Source organism: Hemiscyllium ocellatum, chromosome 7 (genome assembly GCF_020745735.1).
Source record: "Hemiscyllium ocellatum isolate sHemOce1 chromosome 7, sHemOce1.pat.X.cur, whole genome shotgun sequence".
In the NCBI taxonomy this organism is placed as follows: Eukaryota; Metazoa; Chordata; class Chondrichthyes; order Orectolobiformes; family Hemiscylliidae; genus Hemiscyllium; species Hemiscyllium ocellatum.
Genome location: NC_083407.1, coordinates 44,963,395 through 44,981,025, shown reverse-complemented (window position 1 = coordinate 44,981,025; position 17,631 = coordinate 44,963,395). Strand labels below are relative to the sequence as shown.

At 38.9% G+C, this 17,631-nt stretch overlaps 1 protein-coding gene across 1 annotated transcript; it reads left to right on the top strand.

The window, feature by feature from the left end:
- The first annotated feature begins 8,187 nt into the window (after nt 1-8,187).
- LOC132817418 (homeobox protein engrailed-1-B-like) lies at nt 8,188-11,851 on the top strand. Its single transcript, XM_060827851.1, has 2 exons — nt 8,188-8,695; nt 11,472-11,851. The coding sequence occupies exons 1-2, from the start codon at nt 8,188-8,190 to the stop codon at nt 11,789-11,791; spliced, it is 828 nt and encodes a 275-aa protein (XP_060683834.1). The 3' UTR covers nt 11,792-11,851.
- Nucleotides 11,852-17,631: the final 5,780 nt, after the last annotated feature.

Sequence of the window (17,631 nt, the reverse complement as noted above, 5' to 3'; positions counted from 1 at the left end):
GAAACGATTGCGGGTCGTTTTATTCCAAAGCGATCTAATACAGATTATTTATAGTCAGAAAGGAATGAACTAATTCATCAGCATCATATGGAGGAAAACTTTTTCAACCCTTCACATTTCCTGCAGTCTTTCGTCTCAGACACTTGGAATTCAGTCCAAAAATGATTCACTCGATAATCTACTCTGTTTGTCTATCTAATCGGTTAAGTATACTATCGTTGGAGGATAGACCTCATTATGGATTTTAATGATGTAGAAAATAAGCTAATACTGTGTTGTTCTGACTTCAAATGAACTTGGAAGACAGCATATTGAAAACTAAGACACAACAGGCAACACTGGCAAAACGTGTAACACGTTTCTCTAAACTGTGGAGCTGACGCCATGTGGTAATAATAAGCTAACACTTGGGGAAAAGAAAGGATGAGAAAGAGTCTGCAAAACATATCAAAAATTAGATCGAACAGACTTTCAAAGGTCATGCGTAGACAAATCTCGGCGTAGGACTCAACCTGAAATATTGTCAAGATCTCTTGCGTGTTTACATATAGAATCAGTTAATAATTCCTGTTCTTTCAAACAGGATAATAACTAAAAAAGCAAAATAATGCGCAATGAGATTGAATGCACAGAGGAATTAATAATAAAATGATGCAGTCTTCTCGAAATTGAAAAGATTTAAATTAATGCTGCGTTCATTTATTTGACAATACCGAACGTGATGTTTTATTCTAAGAAATTACCGCGTGACCGGACTTTTATATTTGATGAGACGATTGGTTTCTGCTTATTGCTTAGAATGTAATTCGAATATACAACAAGTTATTAATATGAGAAAATAAAGTTCTCATTTGAAACTTGCTGAGTTTGGTCACTAGCATCTAATCGCCAAGCGTATTATTGAGGAATAATGCACGCCCCCTTACTGTTTACTTCTAGTACTACATAATACCTTGGCCTATCCGAGATAAATTGGTGATTAATGTCTGTTATTGTACATTAAACATGATTACTTCGTATCCTTATAAGCTATAGTTTTGTGCTGCTCTAAACCTTGATGTATGCATTTACACATAAAAGTGTATTTTAAATATTTGATCATAAATCATGGTTTTCCATTTTATTTAAAAAAGGAACGGATATGCTTTGCAGATAATTAGGTCGTCTTTTAATTCCCAAGCTTTTCATTTAATGAGAAAAACATAACGTCTTACTGTTCTAGTCACTAGGTTCCATGAATTCACCACATCACAAAGGCATTAATGTATAACGTGTGCGATTGTATCTCGACAAATTTGAGAATGCAAGGAGTTGTCTTATTTCTGAAATTACTTGTTTTTTCTAACAGTAAAGAGCCCTAAAAACTGTTCAAAGTTAATTCGCTGTATTTTCATCACAAGTTGCGTAAAATTGTTCACCAAACACGTTATGAAATTTAAATTGTACTAATTGTGGTCGAATCGAACGGAAGAAAATCTCCAAGTGAATAAAGATTGTGCTGCATTTTTTGTTACTCATAGCTATTCGCATTAATTTATTATTGCAACCACGTGGAAATGTTTACAAAGACTAGAGCAGTTTCAAAGTTCACAAAGAAGGTACAACGACAGCGTAGTTACTACAGGGAGATTTGTTGGGTCAAGAGCGGTGGTAATTTTTCATCATTTACAGGGACAACTTCAAATCGTCGCGTGTCGGAATAGATGGTTTTCGCGGTTCTTCAAAGTATCTTTTAGTTTTACTGCTTTTTGGCAAATAATGGCGAAAAATATTGCCGTTAACAGAATGACTTGGTATATTTCGTACTTTAAAAGCATTTTGGTGTTTGTTTTTGGCAGAATACGTGGATTATTCAAATAACTGTTTTAAAAAGTTAAACTTTAAACATGTAGTCAGGGTCTGGCCGAATGTGCATGGAAAACAACACGAGACCAAAATGATGACCGGAACATCCCAATAATGGGGTTTCTACTCGCGCACAATAATGCAGCTGTGGCTGGATCATTTACCTCACACAGCTATATTGTTGTTACGTATAACATGTCCTTTATAACTTCTGTCAAACGATCATATCGAATGATTTGAATGGATTGGATTAATGCAAACCAAATCAATTGCGCTAGGTGGCGCTTCCGGTCTTCAATCAGCGCAAATAAACCGGCTAAACTGTTTCATCTAAACCAAAACGTATACTTTTGTTGGTATGTAACCCGGAACACAATCGAATGTGGAATAGTAGAAGATGCTGCTGTTTTTGTTACATTTTGTTAAAATTAGACATCAAACGAGTAAAGCTGTGTCGTTTACATAATTTACGCCGCGTTTATGTCCATTAAAACGAATGAGGCATCTAGTCGAACGAAGTCGTGCTTTCATGCATTTGCAGTGCGGGGACCGTCAAGTTGTTTTGAAGGATTGTAACTGCAGCACACGGAAGTGACAGTGCCATAGCTTATGTTTCACTTGAGAATCTAGAAACAGTTCGGAGGTCCCCCGTATTGTATTCACATAAATCTGCCTTGTCCTTTACTGAATGAAGTGCATTGTCACAAATTGCCTCAGGGTTATACGGTGAGGAATGCCATTTTTTAAAAACATACGGTTGGCATTCCGCCTGTCTCGTTAAATACACAGGAAAGGGCGTGTTTTGATAAAAAGAAAGGGACCCTATTATTAAGCATCAAAGTTTTGCGGCGGTCGGAGAAAATACTTTCCGATTGTAAATTACCTCTCACAACAAATCGGATAAAGCCTTGCCTTTTTGATTTCCCTCGACCCCCAAGTCAGTTACTTCGCTTGATTAGTGGACTCACCTTTGAAGCGCCACCCGCTTTCAGTGAATTTCTGCACAAAAAGGCGCCCACACTTTCTGCATTGTGTGTTATATATAAAAGAAGAAAGTGAGAATATTGGCCTGCAGCTATTTGCGATATGTTCTTCATGTACCAAATAACTGAGATGATTAATTCCCTGGGCTGCCACTGGGCCGCAGCAGAATTACATCATGAAAAAGTCTCCTCCAACACAGGCTTTTTCTCATTGATCACAGAAGGACTTTTTTTTATTTCCAGGAAGTAACGCATTTAACAATTCATTTTTAAAAAAAAGTTTGAAGCTTTGCTTGCAGTTCTTTTGAAATGCGCTAGAAATTTCGACTAAGAATGGCCATTTCTTAAAAATTATAGCAGTTTATGAGTTGCGAATATTATAATTATCCTTTCCTTCCGTTCATTCGCCTTTAATTTCGCTTGCTTTATCTTTCATACTGGGTAGTAATTTTGGGCATGCATTTTATTAGAGAAACTATTTCAGAACACTAAATAGTGCTCGTTGTGACGAGTATAACGTTAGAAATATCCACGGCCAAAACCTATTTCGTAGTCATTTTTAAGCAGGTTCGAGTTTAAGTCAAGTAATAATCTAACCAAGCAAACTACTTCCAACTCATTGGTGTATTTGTTGTTTTGCTTTAGGGAGGTCAACAAACTACTTGGCATGTCTTCTATACAATCTAAGATCACATCGCATAATCAAAGCAGAGGTTCTCTTAATTCGAACATTTTGACTGACGTGCATTTCAATTTGATTACTGTGTCGCACAAACGCAGCGTATTATTTAGTGATTTTTTTTAGGGGTGGGGCGTGCGGGGGGGCTGAAATACTGCCTTTGTTTTGTATAGTTCCCTGAATGTTTATTTTCCATTCACGTTTATGCACAGTAGCACCATGAAGGGGCGGACGTCCCAACTTGTAATAGACAAGCAAGTTCATCGCCTCCTCATAACCACAACATCACTTCCATACCTTTCAGATATTCCGTCTTAAATATGGCATCTCATTTTACTTCTTTACCTCTAGATTTATTGTTTTCGGGAAAAAAAATGATGCATATGGCAAGTTGATATTTGAATGCACAGAGTGAGGGTGTCCCGGGTATAACGTTCTGTTTGCGCTTCGACAGGCGTTAAATGATTCGTTAGCTGCACATTCTATTCAGATGTGGAGTCAGTGACCACAGCCATCACATTCACATACCATGGCACGTGACACTTGCATGTCCAAGGCGATGTGAGTGGACTTTCTGCTGGAAGCTGTCCGATCTGAGCTTTGGGCAGTTTCCACTTCCAGGGAGTTTTTTTCCAGTCCTAATAAAGGCCTGAATCCTCTTGCAATTTAAAGTGAAAGGAACAACATAATAATGATGTTAAATAACCCTGAACTTACTAAGAAAGCTAGTATAAATACTAAAAGGTATTGTTTGAGAAGTTCAAGAAAAATGGCGACTTGATTGCCGTGATCCTACCAATTAAAAATGTGCATATTCACTGATACAGTCTTAGTAAAAAAAACTGCCAAAGTGGCAGTAATTTCCCGCTGTTAACAAATTTAGAGATTGCCCAAAGAATATAGCGCCGTGCACGATGCCACTTAAACATATCAACATTGTTCAAACTTTTTAAAAAAATCTTTCGTATGAGCTATGCCATTTGATTGCTTGGACACGTTATTATAATTCCTTAAACTAATGACGTCGCTAACGTTCCTTTACAAATTGGTACTAAATCATTTGATCAGCACTGAATTACTACAATGAAAGGATCGGCAGGTAATGACTTGCTGCCCCACACATTTCCGATGTCTAGCGTTAGGGACATAGAATGTGTACAGCTTGACCTTACAGCTCCTAATTAGAATGGGGCATTTGTGGAAGAAATCTATTCGTATTCAATTCAAACAAAACCCTTGGTCACCGATTCGCTGTAGGAGCGATGAAATCCATTGTCTGAGAACAACTCATTTACGTCCTTCAAGAAGTAGCCGAAAGTGATTTGATCACGACCTTTAGATATGTTGGACACAGAAGCTGTATATTTCAGTGTCACAACAGACTGGTTAACAAGGAGAAAACGCTGGTGAGATATCAAATTAGAAAAAAAGAAAATATTTTCCCTGTTTTCGGATTGCTGCTCTGAGCAGTGATTTACTTTACGTGCCTTGCATAACCTAGTTTTTATTGCAAAGTATGTTCCACTTTATCATGGAGACAAACACACTCACTTGGAACCTATAATGTACATTTTGTATTTTTCGCATTTAAGAGTAAATCATCTGACAAATCGCGGAGGTTTTATATTATGAAACAAAACTGGAGGCTTTTCCTTCAAGGCGCCTCTGTGTGTAATTTCCCCCAACTTGGTTTGCTTCTTCCTTAGCTGGAGGATGTGTGTACAGGATTTGCAATGGGTGTGTGTATCATATTCAATAATAAAAGCTATACGCCACCTGTGCATTTATCATCCCATTACTGTAACAAATCAAAGCTCCAATACATGAAAGGTAAAATGAATTACCGACGTTAAGCCGTCAATAAAGTCATTTCTGTAAATGGTGTCTCAAAAGGCTGGAGCATTATTCAACCAGCTTTATCAGCAGCTTCTAAATTACGTTTAGGATCTCTCAGCGTGTAATATCGCCCTGCTTACTTTGATTAAGCGTCTTGCCAGGGAATACTGACAGTGCTTTTGACCAGATTTTATTCACTCACATGTGATGAACGCCAAGCTGATCAGGCGGAATGAAGAGTAATTAAAACCTATAAATTATCTTTTGCAGCGCTTCTCAAGGCGTCTCTTGCAGTCGAGATAAGCCACCGATACTCCATTTACTGCATGAAAAGGACTGAATCCAACAATGGCTACGTGGCTAAATGGGATATTGATAGTGTCGTAATTAGAATTTAATTAAGTACCCAGGCTCGCTTTTGGGATAAAGATTTCAATTTTGCTAACTTAAATATAAATAAACCTTTGGTTCCAAAGGAAGCTGTTTTTTTTATTAAAACAGCACCACTGTAATTGCTGGTTACTGTTCTTCTTCTTCGAAACAGCAGTTGCGTTATTTTCTATCCTTAAAGAATGGTGCACGATTTCAGGGTTATTTTATATTTAACTTTTTAAAAAATATAAACTTTCAAACTGCAGCAATGATTATTTAGCCGTTATGGTTGCTTCACATTATTCCTTTTCCTGAGAATGATTAACTTTCTGGGATATTTCTAAAACTTTATTGGTTTTATAACTAGCACAGTGGTTTAATTAAATGAAGAAAGAATATTTGCAGCATGATTTACCCTATGTATAATTGCAACTAAATACAGAGAACACAACGTACATACGAGTTGGCTTCATTTTTTGGAGACATGCAGTTTGCCAGCGTATATTTTTACCAAATGAAAATATAACTTGCGTCAAGAATAAATTTGCAGTGGATATCCTTGTTGATAACTGGTGTTTCACTATAACTAGGTTGACAGATGATCATTTTCAGACTATTATCAATCGTAATTTCACCAAAACGTGCGCAAGTTTAGCCACAGATGTATGCTACAACACGGAACGTGAATTTTTCTCTTCCATTATTCTGAAATTATTTGTATGCGTACAGAATATCTGTCATTATCCCGCCACTGAGATTGCACTCCTTGCTGTAGTGACACTGGGGACAACTACTGGCTCATTGTTTGGGTACAGCTATTTCGTCGATCCAAAACAAACATGGTAATGTGTTTATTCTTTGTGAGGTATTAATTCTATGGAAGGGTATTGTTTACTGTTGAAAAATTTAAAAAAGTTAAGATTTGTTCCTCTTTAAATAAACCGAAACCCAGATTTAAAGACAATGTAGTAAATATTTCTACTGTATTAGAAAAAAGGATAAAGTGCCCACTAACAATATTTATGATAATATGTAGAAATTTACTCATATTGATTGATTCTAAAATTCTCTCAAGACCAACATAAATAGTAATACTAATACAACCTTATTTCCTACATACGGTCTACGTGGCTTTGCATCACTACATTACATCTTGCGAATTTATTCACTTTGTTTCGATATACATAACGTATACACATTAACTTGAAACACACATTGCCTTAAATATTTCTCACGACTCGGTGACACAGTTTCGAAGGGGTACATCATATTTTTTGGATTCCTACCTCATCTTCATCCAAAACTTAACGAAGTCCTATTTGTCTGCAGCTGCCAATACAACAGTGCGCATCAATAATCCACTAGATGCTGGTAGTTTTACCAATAAAACGAAAGGAACGACGGCAGGGAATATATGGAAATGAAGTGCAAAATTTCATCATTAACAAGGCAAAATGCAATTGTTTGTGCCTGGAGACACTATTCTATACAGAGAAACAGATACATAGATGCAAATTATAGTTGCAAATTACGACTGTCACTGCATCACAAACGGAGGTGCGTTGAAATCTTATTAACTAGGAGTTTATGTAGAAAAATCTCACAGCAACTTTGGTACTCACTGTGCTTTGATTTACAATAAAGAATTCTGCTTCTTTTGTAACTAGTGTGCTAGCTATATCCCGGGTAATGAAACCTAGTTTGTTTGAAATGTTTCAGAATGAACTTTGGGAAAACTCCTCGTGATTTTTGTTTTTGTTTTGTGGAGGGAGGGGGTGAGTTTAAAAAGTGAAAGAAAAAAATCAAGTTTGGGTTATGACTGGTTGGGGTGTTTTTTGTGTGTTTGTGCCCCCTCCTAGTCTCCCCTCGCTTTTGCTGCCGGGGGTTTGGAGCCCAGGACATGGATCTCCTCTGCCCCGCGCTCACTCCCACTGCAGCCTGGGGCTGCCCTTTGATTTATCTGGCGACGCCGGGGCTCTGATTGGTCCGGCTCGCCGCTGTCACTAGGCGATCACCCCGGGGAACTGACGCCGCGAGCGCTGATTGGCCGGTCGCACGTGCCCCGCCGCTCACGTGCTTCCGGTGGTGGAGAAAGTGCCGGGGAGCCGCGGCGATTTAGGAGTTTGCAAAGCTCCGCGGTGTCAGAGCATCGGCACGGACTGCCGACAAAGACCAGGGCACTGCCAGCCTCGCATGGCATCGTAAGTATGTAAAGTGGAGGTTCCCAATAACAGCGTGCCCCCCCCCCACCCACCCACCCACCCCGAGCCGCCCGCCATGCCCAGCACCTAGGGCAGCTGTCGTTGCAAAAAGTGAGCTGGAAAACAAAACAAAAAGCTGCCCCCCGGTCCGCCAGTGAAGGTGCTTGGCTTCTCTCGTTTGGACTCCAGTCAGGGAGGGGTGGGGGGGTGGGGGGGGGGAGGGGTTGGGTGGGGGACATAGTCGGCGAACATTTGACAGTTCCCTCGAACTATGGAAGAGCAGAAGGATCAAAACAATCGCGTGGAGAGTCGAGAGTCGAGCGAGGGGGAGAGCGTTTCTCTCTCGCCCCCTTTTCAGTCTCCCCAAATACAGCCCCATGCCGCGGCGCCGCCGCCGCCTCCGCCGCACAGAAACACCAACTTCTTCATCGACAATATCCTGAGGCCGGACTTCGGGTGCAAGAAGGACAGGGACCGGGCGCAGACATCGGGCAGAGAAAACGTCAATCCGCTCAGCAGGCCGTCGAACGCCTCGAGTTTGAGCCCGAATTCAGACTGTACTGACAGCTCCTCTCAGCCCTCCAAGCAGTCCCAACCAAAGCAAAGCGAAGGCAGTGGAACTAACTCGGCAAAGTATGCGGAAAACACTGGCTCCGCGCTTATGCTTGTGGGCGCCAATGCAGAACCTATATCTAACAATGATGGAATCAAATCAGCACCATCTTTAATGTGGCCTGCCTGGGTTTATTGCACTAGATATTCAGACAGACCCTCTTCTGGTAAGACATTTCATAGTTCTTATAACACGGGCAAGAAAATCATGTGCTTGAACAACAGAAATCCAACTAACTGGCTACTTATTTTGTTCGATGTAAAATTGTAGCTATGCATATGTGTTAGGACGAGCAGCTATTTTATTTAGCAAAAGCAAGAATCTGTAGAAGCTAACAGTGATGCGTCTAGCAATTTTCAACCAGGCAACTGCTCCTTAGCGAGGTACCCACACGGCTTATCGTTTATTTTTCTAACCGAAATGTGACATTCACAAGACACTTGAGAGTCACGACCGTAAAATGGATAGAGAAAGTTTCGATAGAAATGAAAATAATCAGTGTTTTAGCTCAATAGTCATGCAGTTACTTATACGATTTAGCAGCCGACAAACCCAACTGTAAAACTGCGCCATGAAGCGAAAGTTAGTTTTGGGCCTTGATGTTGATCAAAGCATTACAAGCCTCGAAGCCAGGGATTGTTAGACATACAGGACTGTCCGTGCAGCTACAGTCTGACCGTGCTGTTAACCAAAAAACTGAGCTGGCAGGATCCAGAAGATTGTGATAGTTTTCACAAAACATAGGACTCATCACTTAAAACTTCGAATGCCTAAGTGTTTGGTAATAGGGAGACAACTAATTCAGTTCCCTATCTTGACGTTCTTCAATTAAAAAAATACCTTGTAATTTAGTAAGTTTCAAGTAATAATCTGAATAATACACAATAAACCAGGCTAGAAATATATTTATCTTTGTATTTTTAGCATATGTTGCTGGCAGAAAAGCCCATGCCGGTCAATGCTATTTCTGATGGTGTTAGGATCCGTACAGTTTCATTTAAAAATAAGTCGAACTACTTCGTGTGTTTATTAATTCTCATTTATTAAAATATGCCTAACATGGGTCTACTGAGGCCTCTCGCAAGCAAAAAAAAACACTTGAAAGTAAGAGACGGACGACTTTCACACGCTCGGTGTAATACCCAAGAGCGGCAGGGCATCACATCCGGATATAAATAGCACAGTCAGTCATAAATAACATTCCTATGAGGTACAAGAATTGGAAAAGCCCCGGTTGAGGAAGCATTCGGTGTCTACTTGCATGCACAAGTTTACAAAAAAAACCTGAGCGAATGTTGTGTGCATTGGCTTATGTGCCGGGCCTGGCTTGCCCGCTCTCGGCTAATTGGTCGAGGACTATGAGAGATAGAGAGCGGCAGAGATTCCTGCTCCAGGGCTGAAAGCGATCCTATAACTTTCTCTGTCCAAGCCATGTAGATCGAGCTATTCATGGCATCGAGCTCTTCAAACTAAGAAAAGCCAGCTTGATTGACTAGTTGATTGATTGATTGAGTTGTCAGGCTAAACATTTAGCAAAACGTCACTTTTTAGCTTTTCAATCAAGTAGTAAAATGATTGTATTAAGATTGCCAAGCGCAGTTTGGGCATGATTTTCAATAGATGTAGTATTTTTTTCTGAGTTCTTAAAAGTTTATTTCCCCACTGAGTGTGACACGAATGAAAGGCGTTTTGACGACCAGCTCACCGTATTAAATCTAATCACAAAATTCGGGACACTTAGATTGCTGGTGTTCTTACTGTGGTCATATATTTATCTTCTTTATATCCCACCGTTTTACTCTCATTTCACTGTTTAAGCTCATATTACTACCATAAAGATATATAATACGGAAGTTGCTATGACAGGATTAGCCAAGACAAATATGTTGTAAATCAGCGGTTTAATCGAACTCTAGGCTTTACCTGGAATTTGACGGCAACACGCGCGCATGAAGGAAGACGCATAATACCCCATTTTATATCGCATGAGTACTGTATTCTATACAATTTACACGGAATAACACTTTTCGCTGCATGTTTCTATTGTATTTTACATTTTTTAAAGTCTGAAAATCTGCAGTCTGAAGGCACTGGCCTAATTTAACGCGATCGCTTTATCATAAACTTTAACTGCAATTATAAGCAGAAAGCAGTAGGCCAAATAAATATTCATTATTGAAGCACTCTCAGTTCAGAAATTGAACTGTTTTGCACTCTATGTTAAGCTCGCCCTAATTCCCAAATTGTTTCTTGTTTACAATTAAGAAGGTGATACCTTTTAACCATGTAGATGCGGGGACATTAATTCATTGTGTGTGTTGGCACAGCCGTTTATCCACGAGTGTTTGAAAATAAAAAAAACAAACAACCGCATATTTGATTTCCGCACAAGAGTAGTAAGGAATGCGGAGAGTCCTGGCTACAAATTATTTGATTTTGTCCATTTTCGCCTCAGAGGAATGTTAATATTTTGCATACGGGTCACCTCAATATCCCTCCGAAAAAAAATGCAATCGTAGCGACTTATCTGCACTGTTTTATATCCAATAACCAGTTGTGAGATAATTAGATAAAAAAGGCTCACCCTTTATAATGGGGATGAAGTTTTATACACTGAAAGACCGTACGTTAATGAGGATGTAACATAGAGAGGCAGCAAGGTAAAATGGCACACTGGAGTATGGTCTTAGGTGCAGAATTAAACATAACATGGAATGTTGCTTCCTTATAGCAGCATTGTTCTATTGTGGGAAATGTACTTTGCGCCATTTTGTTAATTTTAATACTATAAATATGGCCGCCTATTTAAAGGAGGCTATGAATTCTTAGTCCATACATTTAACCGTGCGGCCCTCTCAAACGTTTGAACGGTTCTAGCTTAAAGGAGAACAATGAAAGCGTGACCATTTGTTTCTTCTCTCTCCCTGCCGTGGTTTGCCCAGGTCCCCGCACTCGAAAACTGAAGAAGAAGAAGAGTGAGAAGGAGGACAAGCGGCCGCGGACAGCGTTCACAGCCGAGCAGCTGCAGAGACTCAAAGCCGAGTTCCAGACCAATCGCTATATCACCGAGCAGCGGCGGCAAACTTTAGCACAAGAACTCAGTCTGAACGAGTCCCAGATCAAAATCTGGTTCCAGAACAAGAGGGCCAAGATCAAGAAAGCCAGTGGTCTGAAGAACAGCTTAGCTCTCCATCTAATGGCCCAGGGACTTTACAATCATTCCACCACAACAATTCAAGACGATAAGGAAGAGAGTGACTGAAGTTGTTCCGTTTTATTCTATTGAAATAAAGGACTGTGACAGGTGCTATTTAAATTCGATCTGCGTGTATCTATATGGACTGAATTATAATTCAAGCATTTTAAGATTATATATAACCAAACACATTATGGCGTTGTATATATTTAATTTCAGGTAAGGAGATGTCTAGCGATCCCTACTTGACCGAGATTTTATCCCTTTCGTTTTCAATGTTGTCGTTAATTGTTTTAGTCAATGTCAGTCAGGTTTAGAGATTTTATGTGAACCCGGTCTTTTCTGAACTTGTTCAGAAATATAGAGAGACTACATAATGAATCGCCGCTACATGCCAAAGATTTTACTATGTTCAGAATGATGTAGCTTCAAATAAAATGCAGATTGTGCTCAGTGCGCATTCTCTCTAATAATCTGGTATTGTACTTGTTCTTTTCCTACTGAAATCCGGTTTTGGTTTAAGGGACCCATTCAAATGCGGCAAGCGTCAAGGAAAGTGAACTCAAAGCTGGCAGTGTTGTTTAAACAGTGGTTCTGGTTTATATCGCCATCACAAACCCGGCAATTTTAGATGGAGCCATCGTTGCTTTGTAAAGGACATCGCGATTGGATTTTAAAATAAAGCAATCCCGCACAGTGTCATTGTATGCGGAAGTAGGACTTCTACATTAAACTCTGTAAATAATATACAATCCTTTTATATGATCATATTAGGTCCCTAAAAGAAACCTTGAGATTTCTTATGATGCACTTTTAGGCACTATTACAAAAATAAGTAAAAGTTATACTGCAATACGTTCCACCCGAGTTCAATGCATTAACTCGGTTTGCTGAATTCAAATAATTAGTGTCCTGATTTTGGAGGCGCGGTTTCTATTTACTTTCCTTGATTTTCGGTGAGCCCGCGCATAATGACACTTCCAAAATTCAAATTGGAGATATTGTTTTTCGGGACCTTGCATGTATGCTACATAAAGATACAAAAATATCCCACTTTATGTATTCTAAACGTAAATTGATACATTCACTGCTGAAACAAAATGACGAAGAATTAAAGGCAGACTTTTGTATTTCACATTATTTTTTTGCTACATTTTTTGTGCGGTCCCGAGATTGTTGGAAACATATTTCAAACTTTAAACTTTTCCTGAGACTCATGCTTAATTGGTGTTAGCGGCAATATCACTTTCCCATAACTGGAGCAAGATGGTATTCAGGCGAGGCCTAAGCTATTGAATCCTTTATGATATTTGCAAAGAACGCTTTTGGGACAAATGAGAATTGTTCTTTGAACCTTTAAGAGTTGACTTTTGGCAATTTTAAATTTTAAAAAAATTCCGAGTAAGCAAGTAAGATAATGTTATCGGTCCCAGAACGATACTGGGATTGAATCTTGAAACCATATATTCGTTCTAGTGCTCGTCCCTTTATCCATAATGATGTGATATGAAAATTATCAGGCAGTGGATTCCCAAACTTGGGAACATTGATCCCTCTCGGTCGTAGTGTGTTATAACATGGTAAAACAAAATTCCTGCGTTAACTATTTGCAAGGTCTAACAGCAAAGTGGGCTTCATATTTCGCTCAATCAAAAACGAGCAGAAGAAATCTTGTAGCCACTTTAAACCACACCTTTGCAGACGGAAGGTATAACTGGGAAAAAAAGTATAATTGACTTATTCTGTCCTTTCTATGTCAAGCAGAAGCCAAAGGCAACGATGGAAGAATAATGAAAGGCACCTTTAGACAGAAAAAGGGGAAATATATTGAAATACACTGTAGTAGCTACAAATATTACTATACAATCGTAAAAGATATTCGAAACTTTGAAATAATTCTATTTAATAATATTTCTGATAAATGACGTTGTTTTTATGTATTTTTAAATTATTCCTCGCTCGAAAGGAGGCCCATATGATGGGGTGAAATCCAACAGTTCTCCCAGTATTGTGTACAATTGGCGTCAGAAGTAAAAATGAGATAATTAAATCTGGGATTTAAAAAAAGGCATTCAAAGGTTGTTTTTCAATACAAATCCACAGCTGTTAGTAAACTGTAAGCAAAAACAAAGCCCGCTGCTAAAAGACATCTTACAATGAGACAATATATTTACTGTAAATGTTGCACAAGGAAAACAAAATAGTTACCGTTTATTCTATCCATCCGATAATCCTAAATGTCAGTGCGTGCCTGAAATGTGTATTGTCACCTTAAAACACAATTCAGTTAAAGAGAAAGAAGTGTGCACAATCTTATTTTTCAACCTATTCTTGAAGTGCCTACCTACAATTATAACATGTTTTTGCACACTCCCAGGGGTGAAGTATTTTTGCTTGATAAAAAAATCTCAGAAGTGATTCTCCCAGTTATATATGTTGAAAGTATTCTTTTTTTTGTCATGAGAAGTGAACACCTAGCTATTATGAAAAATAAAACAAAATCTTCCCCGAACATGAATATACACAACAACGTGTGCACGTGGATTGGGTGTACGTGTGATCAAGCCACGTCAATCTTTGCTGGCTGGGAGGGAAACTATGAGGCGAGGAAACTGAGTTAAAACAGTTGGGTACAGTCCGACACCTGTGGAGTAGAGGTGGTGTGTCAAGGACTTTGCTGTCCGGACGAGACAAGTACCTGTTTCCTTCAATATTTGCCAGCCATCAATGAAAACAGCAGAGGGACCTCAATCTTCTTGGATTGCCTGAAATATTTTTTTCCGCTGTCAGCAATTGCTTTTTAAATACAGCCAGCAAGCTTTTCTGATTTTGTTTTTGGCGGGATCTAGAGCTTACTTCCTGGAGAGCAGCACAATAACACATCTCGCCATATTTCCTGCATCTATTCAGTCTTGCATAATTACTCTTTTGAAACATTTCCAGCGAGTCTGTGATGCAATGGCAAATATGAAATCTGTGCACCCCTTTAAAATGTTGTGAGGAATTGTGAACTATAGCTAATAAGCAGCTCAGATCTAACTTCGAGCAAGAAAGCTTATCAGATTTTAAACTCCCATGCATCATGCACATTGGCCTAAAGATGGGGGATCTTTTGCACGAATTCGATGTTGAGATATACGGCGAAGAAAATTCACATCAGCGCCCTCTAGCTCTGGTTCCTATTAAACTCCGCGGAAGGGCAGAACTTGTCTCATTTTCCCAGCCCTTCTTGATTTGCAGACATTACCTAAATGTCGTTAATTTGTAGTTAAGAAATGCAAGTATATTCTGTTGTTCAAGGAATCTAAAATATACTTAAAATATATTGCGGATTTTCCAGCTTTTTATCTGTTTTTCGCTTTATCATTCGCCAGTGAAACTTTTTAAACAACAGATTGAAATGTTAAATGTACGATGCGAATAGTTTCTAAAGTTACGAGGGTCGAGCTGTGAATTATTGGTTCTTAGTTTATTCTTCCTGGGCTCTAACTAGAACAGTTGGTATTGTCAAGGAGTAAAATATGTTTGGATTACATGAGGATCTGTTCTCAAGAACTTCACCAACATTTTCCTCTAATACATAATACACAACATTACAGCAAACATAATAAATTGCCTTAAGAAGGGATATTTTCTATACATGATGTTAATATAAATAGTAACACTGAGTATTCTCGTTTCAGTCAGCCAGTATAAAATAAAAACAAATTGAAGACCCATTAAAGATGTCTACTTCAACTAGCATAACGATTAATTGTGCCGAACATTTATTTTATAAATACATTTATACATATTTATTGGCCGACCTCTTTTGTTTTGTATGAAAGAATCTCAAAGTATCCGTGGAAAGCTATTGTTTCATAATAATCTTACCGTTCCAGAGCGCCAAATTTCTTGTGAGGTAACGGGGTGTTAAAAATAACAGTTTCTGACATTTTTTTAACTGAAACAATACGTACTGAGCAAGAACTGCTGACCGTTTCTTGATTTAATAATGTGAGTTGGCAGAAACGGAAACTAATCTCGGCCAGACATCGGCAGGTTACTTTGAGTTGTTTAGAAATAGCCCTTCAGATTTACATACGAAAAGTGACGGCTAAATGTTTGAAAAGACTGAGATAAAGTTGAATCAAAACCTTATTTTATCGCAAACATGCGATATCAATTCGAAATAAATAATAGCATTGGCGAAGTATCAGCTGCCACGTTACTCAGTGAATTGTGCTGCAAACGTTCATTGCAAACTGCACAGCAAGTGGCAAGATCCTGTTATTGTGAGCCGATCTATTCTGGAAACTTGGAGTGCTACTAGACAGAAACATGATATCGTTGATGTGGTGATATGTTATATTGAGTGAAACTTATCTTCCCACTGTAAACGTGCTCTGAATGATATAAAGTGCTCTCCATTTTAACTGGCAGAGATATCCTTTGAGAAGGCCACGGAACGAGAAAAGATAATGTTGCCTGGGCTCTGAAGTGTATCTGCAACATTTACAGCTACAATAGTAAGGGTTTAATAAGGCGCAAGTGCAGTGCACGGTTTGATCTGTATATTTATAAATATACAGATAACACAAATATTGGAGGTAAGGATGTGATGTTTCATCGACTATATATACCATATCTACATATACGAGACGGCCTACATGCATATCTGTTGCACATTTTATGCGCATTTGAAGGACATATGCAAATGTATATTTGAAAAGAAAACAATACGTAGTGCTGTGTCAAGTTCGCGCACTCCAACATATTCAATTCAAACACTTCGTCAAAAATGATATCCATTATTCAGTATACGACCATTGTATCCGACTAAACTATACTTAAGCGTTTCCATGTATAATGGTTGATATTAATGTGAATGGATACACAACAGTGCACAGATTGAATGTAAAATGGGGAAACTAGGTATGTATTTTCCGCCGATTGGCAGGTATCGCTAGTTCTACTTTGAAAGGCCGCCCTGGAGGGTCCCATTTTATGTCTTCTGTCAGTCACCTTGTCGTCTGTGCCCGTATGCCGGAATAACATCGGACACAGGGAGGAGGAGAAGGAGGAGAGAGCCGATTTGCCCTTTGGGGTCAAGGAGCAGATTCTGGCCAAGCAGTATACTTGAAAAGAGCATATGATATCTGATTTTATCAAACTGAGGTGTGTGTATAAGAGAGAGAGAAAGGGCAGATTGCAATTTCTGACACAAAGATGCGTTGTCTGAAACAAACTTCGATAAACATCGCCTTGCTCTTTTATATTTGGATTTACAGGAAGCAAGATGCGCATGGGCACAAATTTTGAGAATATTGGGTGAACCAATGTGAAAATGTTAATTGAATATTTGTCTTCCTCGTGTGTAAATGTTTTATTGAAAATCCTGATAGAAATGAGTAATAAAATGAGTTGATGTGTTTCCAGGGTAGGCCTAGTGCGAAGTAAAACCGTAGTGGTGGCGGGTATAATACTCCTTACTATATAGGAGACTGGATTTCCGGCTGGTGATCGAGCTACCTGAAAGATTCACTTTAGGACAAAGTTATCACCTTGATCTTGTGTAACGGAACATTTACAATCACAGACTTATCAGACGCGCCAACAATGTAACTGCTGCAATGAGATTGAATTAACTACTAAAGTCTGTGTTTAACAACAGGCCAGATAAACAACACGCTTTTTATCTATTCGTTTTGTATCATAATGTACATAAATACTGCGCGGCAAACCGCGTTTTTAATGGAAGTTTCCTCGCGCTGATCCGTTTGTTCAACTATTCAATCACTTAGCCTAAAACCGTGCAATTATTATATTCTGGAGCTGCGGAAGAGCAGTGCAGAACATCGGCCTAGAGGTCCCATTTCTGTCTCGAAACATATTTAAATCGGCCTTGTTATTTTCTGAGTTTTCCC

What these genes read in the sequence shown, in the direction of transcription:
- LOC132817418 (XM_060827851.1), top strand. Translation starts at nt 8,188, where the DNA reads ATGGAAGAGCAGAAGGATCAAAACAATCGCGTGGAGAGTCGAGAGTCG. An exon ending in TTCAGACAGACCCTCTTCTG is followed by an intron (nt 8,696 to 11,471) that starts GTAAGACATTTC and finishes TGGTTTGCCCAG; the next exon opens with GTCCCCGCACTCGAAAACTG.